The sequence below is a fragment of the Microtus oregoni genome, unplaced genomic scaffold, assembly GCF_018167655.1.
Source record: "Microtus oregoni isolate MIOR12 unplaced genomic scaffold, Mior012 000047F_ref0000412, whole genome shotgun sequence".
Lineage (NCBI taxonomy): Eukaryota > Metazoa > Chordata > Mammalia > Rodentia > Cricetidae > Microtus > Microtus oregoni.
Window position 1 is genome coordinate 15242531 of NW_024543221.1, and position 20599 is coordinate 15263129.

The window sequence follows — 20599 nt, forward strand, 5'->3', positions numbered from 1 at the left end:
CACTCCAATAAATTCCCTTCCAACAGAGATTCATTCCGTCAGCTCTGTTCCTCTAGAGAGCCCCAGTTCAAGGTAAACAAAATTCCACTGTGTCTGTGCTACATTCTTTGATTGACAGACACTGTTTCGGCTATTGTGAACAGTGTGCAGCAGTAGACATGGGTGTGCAAGTTACGTCTACAATATACTGATTTAACAGTCCTTTGGGCACACCAAGAGAAGAATAGCTGGGTCACAGTTATCTGAGAAACGTCCACACTAGTTTCCACAGTGGCAGCACAAGTCTACTTTCCCACCAGCGGCGAATACGGGCCTTTTCCCCGCAGCCTTGCGAGTACTTGCTGTTGTTTGTTGTCCTGACAGCCATCTGGCAGGAGTGAGATGGGCTCTCAAGACATTTTTAATTCGCATTTTCCTGATGGCTAAGGACACTGAGCACTTTTAAAGTACTACTGGCCTTTTTACTTCTTCTGTTGAGAACTATGTATTCGGCTTAGTCCATTTACTCACTGGATGATTTCTGCGGTTAATTTTTGCAGCTCGCTTTATCTATTTGGACAACTCTCTAGTCTGACAGCAGATGGCCAAGATTCGCTTCTCCCTGTCCAGTAAACTATCTCCTCACCCTGGGATCATTTCCTTTGCTGTAAAGAACCTTAACTTCACATCATCACAATCTTGCCGGTTCTCGGGACTATTTCCTGGGCCGCTGGAACCCTTTCCAGGAAGTCCTTGCCTGTGGTGTATAGTAAAGGGCTGTACTCCCGGCCGTTTTGAAGTCCTAACTACCTTAAGATCCATCCTGAGTTGATCAGCGTGCATGGTGGTCCCATTCTCCTAGAAGTGAAGTCCAGTTTTTCTGGCACTGGTAAGGAAGCGATCTTTTCTTCAATCTCTATTGTTTACATCTTTGTCAAAAACTAACAGTAGTTGTGCTTTACAGTAGACGAGGCAAAAGGCCAAGAAATGACTGCTGGCCACTTTTTAAATAATAATAATAATAAAAAACAGCCTCAGATCCCTTGTATGAATCTTACATGGTCAATACATATTATTCTACCTATATATTTTAGAATTCAATTTGCCAATATTTTATTAAATATTCTTCAGTTTGTGTCCATAAGAGACAGTGCTCTGTAATTTACTTTCTAGTAATGTTTTCCTAATTCAGACTCAAACAGACAGACACAGACCTACTGAGATTTCTGCTTCTTCTTGTGTCAGTTTTAGAGAACTGTTTACTTCAAGGGATTTTCCCATATCCTTTAAGATTTCAAATATAAGCACATAATTTTGTATCTGAAAGCTATGCCACCCTAGAGAAAAGGTACTAACCATTACTATAAAACAAGCTTAAACTGGAGTCAAGTCAGAGGTCAACTTCCAGCAAGACAAGGGTAAGAATTCCTCAGACCTTACCTGCTTCCCCCAAATCTTAGTTTAAAACAACCATTTAGGCAAGTATGATAGTACATGCCTACAATTTAGCACTTGAGAGGCAGAGGCAGAAAGATCACCAAAGTTCAAGGCCAGCCTTGTCTACATATAGAGATTCAGGATAGTTGGGGCTATAGAGCAAGATCCTTTTTCAAAACAAATAAAGTTTAAAGATAATAAAACACCATTTGAAGACTCTATGAATAGACCCAAGGACAAGCAGCAAGTGAGGAAACTCCTAAGAACATCTATGAAAACTCAGGGAACGAGCTCATGGGAAAGCGCTCATCTAATCTGAGCAAGGCCTTGGATGTGAGTCCCACGCCACAAATAATTAATGAAAACTCAGTGAATAGAACCTGAATTAAGATGGCTCCCTTCACTTAGCACGGCAGGAACTCTCCTCAGAGACCGGAGGCTCCCTCCTCCTCAAGCTCCTGGCAGTCTTCTTCAGGTACGGACTAGACACTGGCACATCTAGCTGCTGTAGAGGCTCAGCTCTAACCAAGAGCAGCGGAGAGGTGAGGGTTCCTTGGGCAGCACCACTAAGAGTGTGTCCCAGTCACCCACCCCAGTCATTTAGGCAAGCTAAAAGGACCTTAGGCTACTGCCTACAAGTCACCCTAATAAAACTAGCTCTTCCTTCCCATGGCATCCTTCAGTTTACACGTGCTCTCAGAGAGAGCAGGGCTAGAATAGAGGGAACAGTAGAGATCTCCAGATTCACCAAGGCAAAGTTCATTTTCAGGAGAGATCTGTAAAAGAGGGGTAGCTTGGAGGAACCAAACAAGAACAAGATCACTGACATAAATCCCTTACAGCCTGAACTGAATTTGCTAAAAAAAAAAAAAAAAAAACAGCTGAGCAGTCAGGTGAAAAAGACGGACCGTAAGAGGTGGGGTACTGTCAGGAGAAAAAAAAGCCTACCAAAACTACTGCCTCCCAGGACGATGTGAGCACAACCAAAGCAATGTCCCTCTGAAGAATAGTATCAGGCTGAAAATAAGGAGACCTCGCCCAGCCACTAAATGAACAAGCAATGATAACAACCCCGGTACTGAGGCCAGTACCCAATACATACTTTAAATGCCATTCACTCCCTTCTTACTTCCACTTCTCCCGCTCTGCCTGGAAAAGTACAGGCTACAGGTTAACAAGAAGGAAAGAATAAAAACAAGGGGACAGCATACTTGACTGCCTGTGAGAATGCACAAGGCATTTAAGGAAATATGGTTTCTCAGTAGCCACTATTCAAAGGAAACCATGACTAAGAAGTGTCATGGCAATGTCATGTCCAAGAGAGAATACCAATAAAGAGGAAAAACACCAATAAAAAGAGAATGGAAATTACAGACTTGAGAAGTCTAACAAAACAAAAACTTCACTAGAGAGACTCACCAGAAACTGAAAGCCGTATCTAGAGATATATCCAATCTTGAAGAACCGAAACAGGGCTAGAGAGATGGCTCAGGTTTAGAGACTGGCTATGGCTACTCTTGCAGAGGACCTGGGTTTGAGTCCCAGCACCCACACAATTTACAACCATCCATGACTCCTGACCTAGGGAAGCCAGGATCTCTTCTAACCAAGCACACATGCATGCAGGCAAAACATTCACATTTAAAATTAAACACTATCACGATATTAAAGTGTTCAGAATGGAGGTACTGGAAGGAGAGGAAAAGGAGCAGAAAAAAACATTTGAGAAAATAGTGACCAAAGCTGTGCAAATGTAACAACTAGTTCTAACCTAGCATAGGAAACAGTGACCAAAGCTGTGCAAATGTAACGACTAGCTCTAACCTAGCATAGGAAACAGTGACCAAAGCTGTGCAAATGTAACAACTAGTTCTAACCTAGCATAGGAAACAGTGACCAAAGCTGTGCAAATGTAACGACTAGTTCTAACCTAGCATATCCACAGAGCTCAGCCAACTCCAAGCATCAGTTCAGGCCAGCAAGACAGCTCATCCATTAAGGTCCTTGTTGCCAAGCTAGAATCCAGATGGTGGAAGGAAAGAAGGGACTTCTGAAAGTTGTCCTCTGACCTCCACACGCACTCTGTGGTACATAGGCATTCATAACCAGCCAGTGCACACACAACAAACAAACAATAAAAACACTGAAAAACCAAATGAAGGATAAAATCAAGGAGACCCATCAACTGTAGACTCAGTGCAGTGAAAGTACTTACAATTAAACAAGGACGAAATCTTGAAAACAAGATAAAACAGTTAATTTACAGGAGCTAAAATTGACAGGTGAATTATCAACCAAGAAAACAGAGACCAGAATACAGACTCACACTCAAAGGCTCAAAGATAAACGCTGGATCAAAAATCCTATGCCTTACAAAGCTATTTTTAAAAAGAAAGGAAAAAAGACATTATCAGACAAAAAACTGAGTGATGGAAATATTCTAAAGCTGACTCTAAAGGTGGCACACATCTGTGAATACATTAAAACCTACTCAACTGTGGAGACGGGTAGCTTCTAGGGTGTGGATCTTGTGAGTCTCACGTCTCCAAAGCTGACCTCAAATTAGCTGTGTAGCTGAGGATGACCTTGAACTCCTGGTTCTCCAACCTTTAACCTCCAGGAACTGGGATCGCAAGCACATTGCACTGGTCTGTTTATGCGGCCCTGGTTATGTGAACCTAGGCTGTGCACGCTAGGCAAGCACTCTACCAGCTAAGCTCCATCTTCAGCCCTGTAAATTTTTCCTAATAAGGCCGATCCTAAAATGTAGTCCAGTCCCTCAAACACTTTCCTGTCAAATATCTGACATTACTGGGAGACAGTAACAGTTTAATGATTGACTGTAGTGATGTCTCTGACCAAGTCAAATAAATTTCAGTCCACCAACTATAGAGAACACATGCTTAGATTTCTTTTATCTTTATAATATTAAATTGGATTCAGTAAAAAAAAAATCTGTAGGGACTCATAAATAAGAACTCCAAAGCCAAGAAATAAAATAAAGATATAGTAAAAATGCATGGGCTACATAGGATTGGTTTGTAGAACAGTTTGCCAAACCGTTAAAACTTAGTGAAGTTGGGTGTGTTGGCACATGCCTTTAATCCCAGCACAAAAGAGGCAGAAGCAGGTAAATCTCTGAGTTCAAGGCCAGCCTGGTCTACACAGTGAGTTCCAGGACAGCCAGAACAAATGGTGAGACTCTGTCTCAAAAAAAAAAAAAATTACTACAGTGACATGATTTAGAATTGGCCCTATAATATGGTATTGTTGGTACTGTCTCAAGAGCATCTCAGCAGAAAATCTAGTCGATATCTAACACCAAGTTGAAGAACACAAGTTTTGTGGGTTTTTTAACCATCAAATTATTGGGTATGAATTTTGCAGACATTGCATGTATTAGCTATGGGTAACGGTGGAGCTGGAGAGTACTGCACCTTCTCCAGGCTGCACAGCAAGAGCAGTGTGGTGGAACTTGTGGCCCTTTTCTCGGCTCTTGCGGCCTACAGATGTCAGCCCATGCAGCTCTCTGTGCATGCGGATGGGTGTGGTGATCCACTGGGTGTCAGAGTTCCTTCTGAGAGCTTTATGGGATGGGCACTGAGGACAGCCTCAAAGAATCTGTATGTGGGATCTTCACCAGCCTGGTAGTAATTCAGAGCTCTCAAAGGCCCACAGTGGTACTCAGCTCTCAACAGACTAAAGGAGCTGGGCAAACTTTGCACATGACATAACCTTGCTTGGTTCTGTATCCCAGCCCACAAGCTTTATCTGGCTGGGTGGGGTTTGGAGCCTTGTGTAGCACAGAAGAGACTGCTTCTTCTTCACAGCTCCTGGATGTATTTGTACACGTCCATCCTGGCCCACCTGATGGCTGTTGCCAGCAGAAGGGGAACTGATATTTGGGTAGCCCATCTTAAAGCTGGCTTCTTCACCATCTTCTTTACAGTGTGAGAAACCCAGGTACAATCAAGTTATTTCAGGGTTTTCATTTGTTAGTGCTGTATTTAAATATTTGAAAAGGTAAGCATCATTTGTAATGAGATAATTTTGCAAACCATATCCCCAGGTACTGCTGCTCGTTTATTTGAAATCTAAACTAACATCTCATATAGGATTCATGCTACAAATTATAGAACAAACGCAGTATCCTAGCAACCCAGCACCGCCATTCAGTGGTATGCCGAGGGTGTGGTCCAGAATTCTAATTTAAGAGACTGTCACAGGATATAGAACGTGTCGCTTTTTTAGCAATACCCGAGAACATTAAAACAAAGAGCCTGAGCTAGCTTTTATCTTGAACTAGAAATCGGGCTAAGGCAAAGGAGCAAGGAAAATACTTGTATTTTAACAAATGACTCTGCACTATGACTTAGTTAAGAGTCTGTGATTTCATTACAACTGAAAACGGTGAGAAAAATTTATGACATCACACTTTAGGAAACTGTAACGTGCACACTGTCGGTCTGGTATATGTAAGTGTATGTTAATCAAAATCACTGGACTACTGTCTAAAACTTAACAGCTTTAATTACCATTCAAAGATAATTGTATCCACAACTACTGTTATAGAAGTATACTGATCAGTTTTTATTCAAAAAAATAACTGTAAACTGGGTAAGGTGGCGCATGCCCATAATCTCAGTATTTTGAAGGCATAGGCAGGAGAATGGAGAGCTCCAGGCTAGCCTAGGCTATATAACCCCATCAAGAAAGGGAAGAGAGAGGAGGAAGAAGGGGGGAAGTTAATTGCATATTATCTTTTGAATTTCAAATATCACGTCTGCTAAGACAGCCAGAACAAGGAAGAAAGATGAGCTACTAGATGTGTGACCCAGAGTCCTTTGGCCGTGGACGTGACGGTGCTGAGAATAAATGGAAAACTTGTGCCATCTCCTTAATCTCATTTGACTACAAACCTGCTATTCACAAAACAACAGTATGTGGGACTTTAGCTAGACCTTTAGGACCGGAGTGGGAGGCTGTGAGGAACTCTATCTCATGCTCAAGTCCACACAGCTCTTAAGGGGCCCCTGCTCCTGTGTGCAGAAGGTGCTCTGCCCACACCAGCACCGCAGTTCCGCACCCACTCCACTTCCTTTCACCATCGCAGACTGGCTCTGGGTGACGGTCAAGAGTGGAAGTCTCAGGATATTTCATTGATTTTCTAGGGAAATGACTTTAGCTGGACTTTCCAATAGATCTAGGTATAAACTCCTAAAACAAGACTTAGTACTCAGAATAGTTGCTGTCTCTCATTTAATAGTCGGCACTACAAAAAAAAAAAAAGATTAAAAAAAAACTATTTCTGAGCCAGAGAGATAGTTCAGCAGTAAAGACACCTGCTAAGCCTGACAACTTGAGGCCGATCCCCAGAATCAACACAGAAGAAGGGCCAACCCTCAAGTTGCCCTTTGACCTCCTTCTGTGTTCCAAGGCATGTCTGTGTCAGTGCACACACATGCATACAAACATATAATAAATAAAAATTTAAAAAAGAAGCCCTTTTAGTCTGTGTAATTTATCTATTTTTAACATTTATTTCTTTTAGACTGAGTATGAGATCTCAGCGTGTGGGGCAGGAGTGGGAATCAGAGGACGCTCCAAACGCAGGTCACTAGGCTTGGCATCCAGCAACTTTTCCCTGCTGAGCCATCTCAACAGCCCTAGTATATGGAATTTATAACTAAGGTTTCAAAATGACCCAACTCAGAATTTCTAGAAATAAATACTTTATTCAGAATCAATCCAAATGGTTATTTTTCCTTTCAGAAAAATCATGCAGTTTATAATATTCTAAGAAGTTAAAGCATGGGGTGAACAACCTACAGTTACTCTGGTCCCACTGACATTAAATTTAAGGTTTATTCTGAACGGGGAATGTTTTTTAACAATCTACAAGCTCTAAAAAATAAATAAAGACACAAAGAAACAAGGTAGGTAAGAATGATATTTCTCACTGTGTACTCTTTAAATGAGTTTATTTCAGAAAACAATGAAAACCGAGACTCAATTATGACTCACACCAAGTATTATATCCTAAATTAGTCACTACTGTTCTAGAACTAAAAACACATTTCAAGTGTGTGCAGGGTCATCCAGGTGATCACACCACACCAGACATCAGCTACAGGGTGTGTCGACCCCATCCATGGTGGCTGTCCTGTGGCTGGGTCAGCTAAGGAAAGTGGAGCTATTTTCCCTCTCCTACTGCAAGACCAGAACTTCCCAGGAGGGGAACAGGACTCAGACAACCAACTGAGCAGCACTTCCCGGTTACACCTGCTACTCTGGCTGAACTTTACATTCGAGCTAAGGCTTATTCCCTAACCGCAGGCACAAACGCATCTGGAATACTACTCAAAGAGATGATACATAACTGTCCGATTTTATCTCCTCTGGAAACTTTGGGAGACTAAAATTAGTGAAATGTTTGATGAATTTTCCTAATTAGGTCTCTATGCAAATCTCAGTTTTCTAGTCCTAACTATTTCCAGTTTTCAAATTGGGGGAAACCACCAGGAAAGACAGTGCTATGCTAATGTGGCCACAATGCAAGGAAATTTCAAACTCTTAAAGACAGCATTTCCAAAGAGAGGGAGAGTAGGTGTAGCATCCAGTTCTGGAACAGACTGCTGTAACTGGAGTGGCTGGAGGCTCCAATTACAATCTACCTGCCACAAATGTGCTGCACCAACAGTTATCCCATCATCAGGATTCATTCATAAAGCAAATGTTCCCAACTACTTTTAGAACAAGCTTTAGGCTATTTAAGGGCAGTGAAGACAGTGTTAGATAGTAATGGACCACTGTCCAGCACCTAGGAAATCAGCAGCTTTCTCAGAAAATTCCCAACCACAGTCTTTCCTTTGCACTGAAGGGAACAATTCTACTTTGATGCAGTCAACATACATCCTCAGTTTAACATTACAGAGAAGGAATTAACCACCTGAGAAGATCAAACTATAAATGACCAAGATAGAACACAACCTTATCTACAAAATGGTAAAAATGTTGGTGTAGCTACATAGTACCCCGTTAATGTGGTGGTCTGAATGATGGCACCCGTAGGCTCACAGGTTGAAATACCAGGTCCCCAGATGGTGGAACTGTCTGAGGTTTGGGACATGTGCCACTGGAGGTGGCCTTTGAGGTTCAAAAGCCTATTCCAATCCCAGAGAGTGTTCTCTCTCTTTCCTCTACTTCCCTCTCCCTCCCTGCTATGCCTCCTACTTGCAGTTAAGATATAAGTTCTCAGTTACTGATCCAGCAACATGCCTGTAAGCAAGGCAGAAGTCATGTTTGTGCTAGCCTGAGGATCAGAGTGTGAAGCAAGTCACTAGTTAGCCATAGAGGCCAGACAGTGATGGCTCACACCTTTAATCCCAGCACTAGAGAGGTGGAGACAGGAAGTGATAAGGCTGGGTGGAGAGAGGAATGTAAGGCGGAAGGAGGGAGGAGCTCAGCATTCAGTCTGAGGACTTGAGGTGACAGGAGACCCCAATCGGTCTGAGGATTTCACAGAAGAAGAACTAGTGGCTGGCTGCTCTGATCTTTCAGCTTTAACTCCCTAGTATCTGACTCCAGGTTTTATCATTAAGACTAACTAGAAATTGTGCAACAGGCAATGAACTCTTAATTCTCTGAAACTGTAAATTCCCCATTAGCTCTTTCTTTTATAAGTTTGCTATGTTCATGGTATCTCTTTATAGCAACAGAAAAATAACTAACACAGTTACTAAACATTACAAAATATATAATTTATATAAATATACAATATAAAATATATATTAAAAATGTTAACTATAACATGATAGAAAATGTTTTTCTTTAGATGACTTAATAAAAGCCTTTGCTTCACTATTTCCCTCAATAAACAATATGGCAGGCTCTAAATGCTGTGTAGGAAGACACATGTTAACAGATTTCATCCTGCACCATGTGTACGCAGAAGACCAATGGCTTACAAATCCAGTTATGGACAAGTCCTTCATAAGCAAAATCCGGGAGTCTTAGCAGGCTCCTGAAGGTAGCTGCGTTGGTCACAGAACTATCCAAACGGGCACTGTTACTGTTCGAGTCACACACAGGGTAGGTGAGATGAGCCAGTGGCAAAGGCTCTGGCCTCCAAGCCTGCTGACCTGCATTCCATCCTGAGGACACACGTGGTGGAAAGAACCAACTCCCCCAAGTTGTCCTCTGACCGTCACACATGCATGATCATGCACACACACAAAAATATGTGCAACAAGAAATCCAAAGGGCTTTTTGATATTCAGAACTGCATTTCTAAAAGCATCCCAAATTTACAGTTTACAAAGTAGAACTGACCTTCCATCCCTACTGGGTTCCTTTCCCAGCACAGTCCTCAGTGGCAGCGACAGTCAAGTGTCCAGGATAAAGCACACCTCAGGATGACCAGTTCTTCCTTCAAACAGCTAACAAGCCCTACCTATGATGTACATGTCAAATAAACCTCTTTGCACGTCTGCATTAACCATTCTGGATGTAGCTATAGCATGTCTTAGCTAGCCTTAAAAACAAACCCCCTGACTGCCCCTTCCCTTCTTAAAACCTTGCTCTGTTCTAATCCATTCTCCCTTCTGCAGCTATAACACTTATTTTTCAAGATTTTTTTTAATGCACACGGGTGTTTTGCCTGCATCTATGTCTGTCCACCACATGTGTGCCCAGTGCCTGTGGAGGCCAGAAGATCCTCTGGAAATGGAGTTAAGAACTGTTGTTAGCTGCTATGTGGGAGCTGGGATATGACCCCAGGTCCCGTGGAAAAGCAGCCTGTGATCTTAACCGCTGAACCATCTCTCTAGCCAAAATTTAAATGAATAAATAAATACACAAATACACAGAAAGACACACATCTATGTCTGCCAGACTGTATAAAAGAGTTATTCTTACTTACTGACTGTGCTTATACAATTTCTACTTCATCTTTACCCGACAGGTATCTCAAGTCTATCAACCCTCTGAAATGACCTCCCAAAATAACCAACAACACCAGAAGGAAGATTATCAAAAGTATGGAAACTTTTAATTTTTACTTGACTCACCCACTTTTCTGTTGCTATCTGCTCTACCTACCCACTTACTAAGCCTCTCCTTGGTCTCTCTCGCCTCTAGATGTTGGTATGCTCTGACCCTCTTCTCACTCTACAGATTTCTACTGAGAAGCTGCTTCAACTTCCATTGCTTCAAAGGCCACTGACCAGCTGAAGGCTCCCAGACTGCTATCATAGTGTACATGTATTCGGCTCTAGGCCCAAATTAACTTTCCAACAGGGCCACTTTAACTTCCCACAGAAGAACGATTGCTTTTTTAAGCCTAGCACATGGGACTCACACCCGTAATTTCAGCACTTGGAAGGCTGAGGCAGAGCACCATGAATTTAGGCTAGCCTGCACTACAGTGTGATCCCATCTCAAAACAAAAACAAGATTTTTAAAAAGCACTAACTACCAACAAAACAATAAAATTGTTATTTTTCTTCTCACAAATCTGCTTTGTCTCTCAGCAAACTGTTTTGGCTGGTAAGGTGGTGCATGCCTACATTATCATTGCTCAGGTGGCTAAGTAAGGCAGGGCTGTTGAATCTGAGGTTAGCCTGGGCTACCTACAGACAAACTGCTATCATATACCTACTAGCTGTTCAAATAAAAACTGTATCATCCTTGACTTCCTTTCGCCAAGTCCTCTGCTGAGACACTACCCCATCTCCATTTAGGAAGGCTATTTTTGTATTTCATGTCCAGATTACAATTGGAATCCTTATTCCCATCTCCCAGAATCCTCAGTAGATATAAATGCGGTATAGTACCCGTACCCATTCTTTCTTTTCTGGTTTTTCAAGACAGGTTTCTCTGCACCTTTGGAGCCTGTCCTGGAACAGCTCTTGTAGACCAGGCTGGCCTTGCATTAACAAGGCCTCCTGCCTCTGCCTCCCGAGCGCTGGGACTAAAGGCCTGTACCATTCTTTAACATAACACTGAAAGTAAGACCGAAGTCCTAACTGCGGTTCCCTTGTCTTCTCTAAGAACACAAAAGCTGCCAATCCTCAAATGCACTGTGTTCGACTGTGGGTCACACATCCTGTCCAATGGATGTCTTCAACTCCATCTATCTAACACCTAGCTGTCTGGCCTCAGTTGGTCTCTTACTCCAGGCAGGTTTCCTTGTTCTCTCCTTCCACAATAAACCTAGGCCAGGTCTCTTTCACAGTTCCCTGACAGGTCAATACTTGGCAAACTGATTGAAACTTCTTAAAGTATACATTCTTTACCCACTATAAGATACTAAATACGATTAATTTCAAAAGAAAAAGCATTTATTGTTTTATTTACCTAAGTAACATTTTAATCTCCACAATGGCTCATGTAAAATTTAAGTACCATGGAAAGCAGAGGGAGAAAAAAAATTGTACTAGATTTTTTTTTTTAAAGCAAAGTTCATATCAGGCAAGAAAACTCTTTTCAAAGAATGGTAGTGGTAAGGGTAATTCTTATCGGACACATAGTTCTGCAAAAGTTTTATCTTATTTTACTTAGAACTTCAACAGATATTTATCTTTACAAGCCTATCTGAAAAATATGTTTTAAAAACACATCCAGCTCTGTTAACTTCAGGGTTATAAAAAAATCTGTCATATTTTGCACTTTTATCAATTTTGACGAAATAACTAATAATGATTTCAAATACTATTTGTCTTCTAGTAATAACTATAATTCTAGAACATCCTCTATCAGACGAAGCATACATTTGGCGGGGGGCTCTAGTTTTGACATTTGGTATTTGAATTTCAAGTTCTAAGCCCAGTTATTAAAAAGTTCTTATTTCAGGCACCTAGTCACTGCCTATACTACTTTTATTCCTATAAGATTCATTGATTTTTATGTGAGGAGTGTTTGACTGCATGTGTGTACGTGTACCATGTGCACAGCTAGTGCCCCTGGAATTACAGTTTTACAAGAGCAGCCGGAGCTCTCAACCACCACGCCCTCTGCAGCCCCCGTCTATACTGTTTTCAGAGACTCTCTGGTGAGATGACCAGAATGATGTTTATGTAGAAAAAGAGTGAAATCGGTTCCCAAAGAAGGCTGGAGAGAAGGACTCCTGAGGCCCTCTTGCTCAGCACCTCACAGTGGGCTGACGGGGAAGCAGTTTAGCTATTCCAGGACTTGTGATCCCAAGGAATCTCTAGCGTTCAGTATCCAACTCAGAGACAGGTTCTCTCGGGTCATGTAAACCTACAAACTACAATACAACAGGCATGAACAAATAAAACCCAGTAAGTTTGTTTAAGGAAATGTGAATCAAAATGACAGGATTTCTAAAATTCTTCATTACTCACTCAAAAAGCTCACATAAACAAATTCCTTCAGGGAAGAGTTCAAAAAGAGACACATGAAAAATAGTTCTGTAACTGCTTATTAGCCAATGATCCTGCTCAGACAAGCAGAGTCTGTTTTACACAAACCCAGCCTGTCACGTCAAACTTTCAGCAATTAGGTTTCTTGTTACGTAATAATGCACTAAAACTAATTATACACTTTAAATCTATTTCTTTTATTTCCTTCAAGGACATCCTCATAAATTAAGGCTGCACCTCAAATTTAGAAATTAATATAAACTAGCTGGGCATGCTAGTGCAGGGGCACAGTAATGAAGGGGCAAGTTAGTCCAGGCCTGGAATCCCATCACTTGGGAGAAGGAGGGTCAGGGGTTCAAGTCCACTCTGGGTCTGTGGTCAGTCCAGGCTACACCATGAGAGCCTAGCGCACACACACACAAAAAGAGATAAAAAGAAAAAAATTAATATAAGCTTTCTCACTTTATCCAATTTTAAGCACATGTAAGTCCATATCTAAGTCAACCCTGCATTACTTTTCCACACAACTGTACACACTGCTTTCCTAGAACAATCGGTGTTACACAGCTCACACTATGTTGAAATGTAAAAGCAAACACCTTTGTTTTAATCCAGTTACTCTGCTCTCTTCAGCAGCACATGTACTAAAACAGGAGCCAAGCCAAACCCGTATTTACTCTTCACTATCAAAGCACTAAGAAATCAGAATTCATGTACTTAGCCTGAACTGCTTTAGGCATAAATATGTTAAAACAAAAGGCAAATAAAAGAGAATGAATCTCTGACAGTCAATACCTAATATTCTGGGGAAAGCACTATCGATGCAGGAAGGTAGGTGACTAAGGTAACCAAGGCGAATTTCACCAAAATAGCGACTGTGTGTCCACATGACATTTAGTACACTGCATTTGGTACTATGAGGTTTTTTTGGGGGGTGGTGTGGGAGATAATGGCATCCACTTTTGCAAAACAAAATTTACCATTTCATCCTAGGGAACATTCACCTAGAACAAACCAACAAATGCTAGTGTTATTCAATGCGGTCAGCAGAAAGGCCAAAGACAAATTAGGAAAATGGATTAGAAGTAGCTCTAGACCCTCACTGATACCTTTTACACAAGATTAAGTTAAACATCAATATGAAAACTCTCGCAGGGCAGTGGTGGTAGATGCCTTTAATCCCAGCACTCGGGAGGCTGAGACAGGCGGATCTCTGTGAGTTCAAGGCCAGCCTGGTCTACACGAGCTAGTTCCAGGACAGGCCCCAAAACTTCACAGAGAAACCCTGCTTCGAAAAGCAAACAAACAAACAAAAACTAAACAAAAAAAAAAAACCATGAAAACTCTCTGAAAGAAAATACTTGGTACAAAATAAATATAAGGCATGATCCAAACAGTTAAATTCAACAGACAGGTCCATTATGCAGTCTTGGTTGGACTGTAATTTGCTATGTAGACCAAGATGGCCTCAAACTCTCAGAGATCGGTTTGACTCCAGAGAGGTGGGACTAAAGGTGTACACCACCATTACATTTTATTCAATATACTCAGTAGATAGAAGACATCAGTTTGATACACCAGAGTGACTGCCGTTATCACCTGTGATTCTGAAAAACTGGGTTAAAGCTAGGCCAACCTCTAGCATATGTTCTCAATTCATCTCAGCTTTTAAAAAAATGAAATAAAGGTCTGATTACCTGGCACTGAATGACAACAGTTGGACTTTCATTTAGGTACATAAATAAATAAAGCAAGATCTAATAGAATCACCTCATCACATGAAAACTCCAGACGCTAACAGTCTCCCCTTTAGAAGGGCAGCTGATCAGCCGGCCATAGAGGGCAGCAGAGCTAAGAGAGTGAACTGTGAGCGCCAGAAATGAAGGGAGGGCAGAAAAGTTACTGGGCTGAGTAAGGAGTCCTGAGGATCAGAGGGAAAGACAAAGCTTCAATTAATGAATTAAACCAGCAGACGCTGATACTATGAGGCTTGGCCCTGACTCCTATCTGCATCTGAGAATCACCCTGGGAGTTTTAAAAAATAAACATGCCAGGATTCCACCTTAGACCAGTTAATGCTGATGGAGGAATGAGGGCCAGGTGTGGGTTCAAGTTTTTCAAGTGTGTAAGAGGACTATGTCAATACATAAAAACAAAGGTAAACTAGGCCCTGCCCCAGATGCTACAATGTTAAAAGCTAAATTGGAAAACAAAATAAAGCACAAAAAAAAAAATCTACTATTTCCCAAATGTATTACGTTGTAGCTAAACTTTTGTCTCTAAAACTCAAAGGAGCCTAAAGAACAACTTTCATAGTGCCTTTATCAAGGAGACTGTTATTCTTACAGGTGAAAGCGATAATAAGTTCACAGGGTCAAAGCTAGCCTCAAGCAGCTGTGAGTCACCACTGAAGCGAGAAGACAATTCAAATCTGCTATTTACAGGACAGTGCTCTGCCCCAATGGTATCGCCAATTTGATAGATATATTTTCCTGGATTATCACTTTACTCAATTAAATGCTTCCAAAAATAATCAATAATTAAATTAAGAAAGACAACCAAAAACAATGAGAGGAGGCGAGATATGATCCAAAATAGGAATTCTGAAGATGTTAGCCTTCAAGGAGGAAAGATTTCCTCATGTGAGTACTAGAACTAGACACTATATTTAGCAATTCCTCTAAGTATATCCTTAAAAAGTAAAAAGAAAAATTAATTATGTCTTCTAAGAGGGACATGACAACAGTCAGAAAACAGTCCTAAAATAACGTTGGAAGCCACTGAAAACACTTAACTTACTCAGATGAATTTCAACTTTACCTTAGTGTTTTCCTAATTACAAAAGTTTTGTGTTTGGATGGAACAATAATTTGTGAATATCCAGTTAAAAGCTAAACAAGTAGTAGTAGCGAATCCCTCCCCAAATCAGGACAACTAGAAAACGAATTAAGTTATAATTAACTCAGAAGACCACATACCTGGACAAAACAAGCACACACATTTCCCTCACTGCTAAGTGTAGAGTAAGCAGGTTGATATAAATACTTGAAACATCTCGGATGCCCACGGATATCTGACTCACTCCACAGTATGACTGTATTTCAGAGCAGGAAGAACTAACTCTCTTTCATACTAAAGGGTTTTCTGGTGTTTTTGTTAAACCCACAAATGGGGGGGAAATACTACTGACAGAAAAAAAAAAACATGCAATACTGTGGTATCGAGGGCACCGACAGAGAACCAAGTAAAACAACTCAACTTCACAAAGCATTTTAACAACTTGAGCGAAAGTAGGTTTTTTTTCTGTTTGAGGGTTTTATTTCCAAGTGAAGATTTATCTCCTCAACTGGATCTGCCTGAGTTTACCATGAATAATACCTTGAGCAATAGAACACATGCAAATATCTGAAATCAACCTAGAGTTTCAATTTTCTCTTTTTTCCACTACTGACCAAATTCTGTACATAAAAACAACTATGGAACCCACAGCTTTCTGAAGCAAACACCATCTAACTTAGAATATGATTCCTGATTCTAAAAACTTGTGTCGGCTTTAAAAATAAAGCCTATTAAAACTACATCTCTTGAGACTAGCCAGATGTTTAAAATTCAATTATTAGGTAAGAACAGTAAGTACAACATTAAGAACAAGAATAACTCACTTGAGCAGATTAAATATAAAAGAAAAATGCGAATATCAAGATTTCAAACTAAAAATAAAATGAAAAATTAATGAAAAACAATCAAAGTATAAAATAGGTTTTAATGAAGTATAAAAACTTAAACCTCTGTGTGGTAATTCAATAGCCTAGTAGGTAGTACTGGATTATGACAGTTGCTGCACTCCGCTGACCGTGCCGTGCCAATTTTAGCAATCCCAATGTGTTAACAATAAATGAGATACACACTGAACATACATAAACTCTCCCACAAGTCCGTCTGAGCCTAGCTGTGGTATGTCCCTGATTCAGAAGCACCCCAAGAGGAAGATGGAGGGTCTGAAGGGGGTTCCAAAGCTGTTGCTAGTCAACTGTTGATTTGATCTGGGATTTTCCTTATCCTTGCCAAACTACGTCAGGATTCACAGATCCAAAGACAAATCAGAACCAGACTGGCCTTGAAAGGGTTGCTGGATCTCTGTCAAGCGAACTGAAAAATCTGCTGATCATTTATCTATTTAGGCATGAGCCTTTAATTTCTTGGCCTTGTAAATCATTCTCTAGATTTCTATCAGGTTTGCAAGAATGTCTTAAGTATCTAGGAATATAATTATCTTTCCATGATGACATCTAGACATAAAATTATTAAATCGAAAGCCAGTAACTCTCAAAGAATAAGCAAGAACACCAGGCAACAACTTCGTGAAAAGCCTCCAAACCTACGGGGGAAAGCAGGCGAGCCAAAAGAATTGCCAAGCTCTCCTGCGAGGCATTAGGCGTGGACACCAATTTCAATTACTGTACAAAACCTTGCAAAGTCCTTGGAAGCAAAGCCCCAAGTTCCCCTTCCACTGCAAAGAAATACTCGTTCCTTCAGAACGACAATCGAGGTCTTCTAAGGGATGACACTTGAGCCTACCGACACAGTATGGAAGATACGTCACTTGGTCGCGGTTTTAGGCTTCTTCTTTATAGTTACGTCTAAAGGCCAGCTAACTCGGGGGCAGTTGTTCGGACCCTGGATCTGGCGACCGAGGGACAAGTACAGAAAGTGACGAACTAGCTCAGCGTGGAGGAGAGCCAGGTCTGAGGCTCGGCAAAGTGGGGGTAAGGGGGTCGGAGAACCGGACAAGGAAAGGGAGCGTTGTTACCTGGGGGACCCTGGGGTCGCCACGGCAGGGCAGGTGGGCAACCCGGGAGAGGGGCACCAGGGGCGGCCCGCCGCGCGCTTTACCTTTGAGCTGGGGCAGGGGGTGCAGCTCCGCCTGGCTGCCCTGGCTGCGGAACTGCGACGAGCCCTGCGAGCGCTTCTGCCTCTGCGCCTTGCGCACCGATTTCCGGGTGAAGCCGTCCACTTTCTCCGAGGCCGAGATGGCGGCGCAGGCAACTGGCGCGGGCGGCGACGGCGACGACATCTCCGCGACCCCGGCGGCGCCCGGCACCTCCCGCCGCGGCTGGCCCGGGAAATGGGCGAGGGACGGGCGCGCAGAGCCTGCGCCCCTGCGCCCCGGGCTCCGGCCGCGCCGCCCTCGCGCTCCGCGAGCTGCTCCCCGTCCGACAGCGCCTCACGGCCGCATCCCCGCGCCGCGCGGCCGCCTCCCGGGGCTGGCGGAGGGGAGGGCTGGGGCGCGCGGGCCGCTCAAGTTGCTGACGCCCGGCGCCGAGGGCGGGCGGAGGCGAGCCCGAAGTTTGGACGGCTGGGGCGAGCGAGCGCGCCTCGCGTCCCCTGAGCGCACCGAGCCCCGGAGGCTCCTCAGCGGCCGCTGCCCGCGCCGTCCTCCCGGCCGGGAGCCTCCTCCCGGGGCGCTTCCATCGCGGGTCCGCGCGAGCCGCCGCCGAGCGCTCGCCTCTCCTGTCAACGCCGACCCCTCATCGCCCGGGGCGGCCACCGGCGCCCCGACCCCAGCAGCGTCGCCCTCGCTCTCCCCCGCGCGCCTACCGACCGCCCACGGAGCACGCCGGGCGAGCGACTGCTACAACTTGAGAGGGCGGCTGGTCCGGGCGACCGGGGCGCGGGCGGGGAGGGGGGCCCGGGGCGCGTGCGTGCGCGCTCGCGCGGCCCGGGGGAGGGCTCGCGGGGGGTGGAGGGAGGAGTTTGACTGACAACTTCCGCGGGGTCCCACTGAGCCTCCCGAGGCTCCGGAGGGGGCCGGGGCGGGAAAGCATGCCAGTTCCTTCAGCCAATCGCAGGGCTCAGCGGCAGGACGGGGGCTGGGGCGCGGGGCCTCCGCGATGGCGACTGAGAGTCCGAAGGGGGTGGGAGGGCGGGGCTGCGTGACAGACGCGGGTGCCAGCCAATCGCAAGTAAAGGCAGGGAGCGGGGTGCCTTGTGCGTCACAACTGTAATGAAAGCTCTCGGGGTTTGGGGGCAGAGGGGAAGTGGGGGTGCCACGGTCGGGCCTCGCGCGCGCCCGCGCTCAGCTCCACACCCGAGTCGCCCTCCAGGCAGCGGGTGAGAGGGAGCCGAAGAGCGCCCGCCCGCCCCTGGGCACCCAAGAACGCCAAGTGTTGCGTCAGTGGCACGGGGGCGGGGCAAGGGGCGTGTCAGAGCAGTGTGATTGACAGGCAAAGGAGCCCCCGGGCGGAGAGGAATGAGCTCGTCCAATCGGAACGCGGGGCTGGGCTCCTGGGCGGGCCTTCGTCCTCCCCGGTTCTCCCCGGTCCTCAGCCGCCTAAGCGGTGGTTGGGGAGACTGTAGCTCCCGGGATTCGCTGAGCGCTACTCTCGCGTGGGGTTTGGGCAAGGTCGACTCTACCACTTCAAAGAACTCTGCAAGTCCACGCCCTCTGAAAAGAACTTTTCCGTTCCGAATTTAGCCCAGTTTAACCCCTTCAGCTGAGGACCTCTGTCATCTGCAGTTCAGATTCGCTGATGTGGGGGGTCTTGGGATTTCGGCCTTGGAGGTTTCGACTGCATTTTAAATTTAAAGCCAAGAATTGTTCATGTTAGCTTTTGTACAGTGCTTTTCATACGATGCTTCTACAGTAAGTGACCTCCAACCTCCTCAGTCTCCCCTGCAAGTGCCACGCCCTTTCCTTTTGACCTAATAAAAACTGTTGAAGTAGACTGACCTAAGGCGCGAGGAGGTCGAGAGTTATGTACAAGTTGAGTTCTAGCCCTACACTCAAAACATTTTCCTGAACAAATTATTTAACCAGCCAACAATAGGAGTGGATAAAGAAAATGTGGCGAATATACAAATTTTTTCACCACAAGGAACGAAGTTATATCATTTGTAGGAAAAAGATCGAACTGGAGATAAGGCAGTCTCAGAAAGATAAATATATCCTCTTGTTTGTGATTCCTAGATTTTACATAGATACATTAAATCATGTATGCATTTGCAACTTGAAAGTAGACATGAAGTTGTCTGTGGGAATAAAAGGGGTTAATAAATTAATAATAAATGGGAGGGGAATGTGTTTGATGCACAAGAAATACTTGTATGAAGCTTCTAATAAGAAGTTAAGTATTAAACAACCAGTTTATATACAATTTTCCCAATCAAGGAGGCTCATCAGCAACTAAAAGACCTTTTCATCCAGTCTTTTACCAGGTTAAGCTGACTCTTCTTTAAGGTTCAAAATGTCTTCAACAATTTGCAAAATGAATCACCCATCATAATTCAGGGTTTCAAGATGACCGCTAGAGGATCTTTCAAGAGGAGATATATGTGTGCATGTGTGTATGTGTGTATTTATACACATAGAGAGAGCGAAATTATAATTAGATTATTTCTCCCCTCCCTCCAAACCCTCACCTGTATCACCCTCCTTGCTTGCTTTCAAATTCATAGCCTTTTTCTTGAATTGTTGCTACACACACACACACACACACACACACACATTCCTAAAAATCCAGTCCATTTGGCCCTGGATCACCACTTAGTGTGGTCTTCCCTGGAGACTGTTTCTCCAGCTCACAGCCTCCCTTAGCTACCTGTGCCTCTTGGTTCTAATGGACCAGTACCCACACAGCAGAGTCCAAATTCAGCATCCCACAAAGTGACCTTGCTTTGACACTTAGTGCTACCCCTCCTTCTTGAAATGATCTGCCTCATCTCCGCTTGTTGAAACGTGTCTTCTCTTCAAAGCCCAGCTAGAGAGCTACCTTCTGTGAAGCTTTTCACAATAATCTGCGTCC

The 20599-nt window shown here is 43.7% G+C and overlaps 1 protein-coding gene across 1 annotated transcript in view; it reads right to left on the reverse strand.

The window, feature by feature from the left end:
- Ppp2r5a (protein phosphatase 2 regulatory subunit B'alpha) overlaps positions 1–18503 on the reverse strand; it is a 45825-nt gene extending 27322 nt beyond the window's left edge. Inside the window, exon 1 of the mRNA XM_041635323.1 lies at positions 17691–18503. Coding sequence (XP_041491257.1) covers positions 17691–17871 — 181 coding nt within the window. The 5' untranslated portion in view covers positions 17872–18503. The remainder of the gene's footprint in view (positions 1–17690) is intronic.
- Between the last annotated feature and the right edge of the window lie 2096 nt (positions 18504–20599).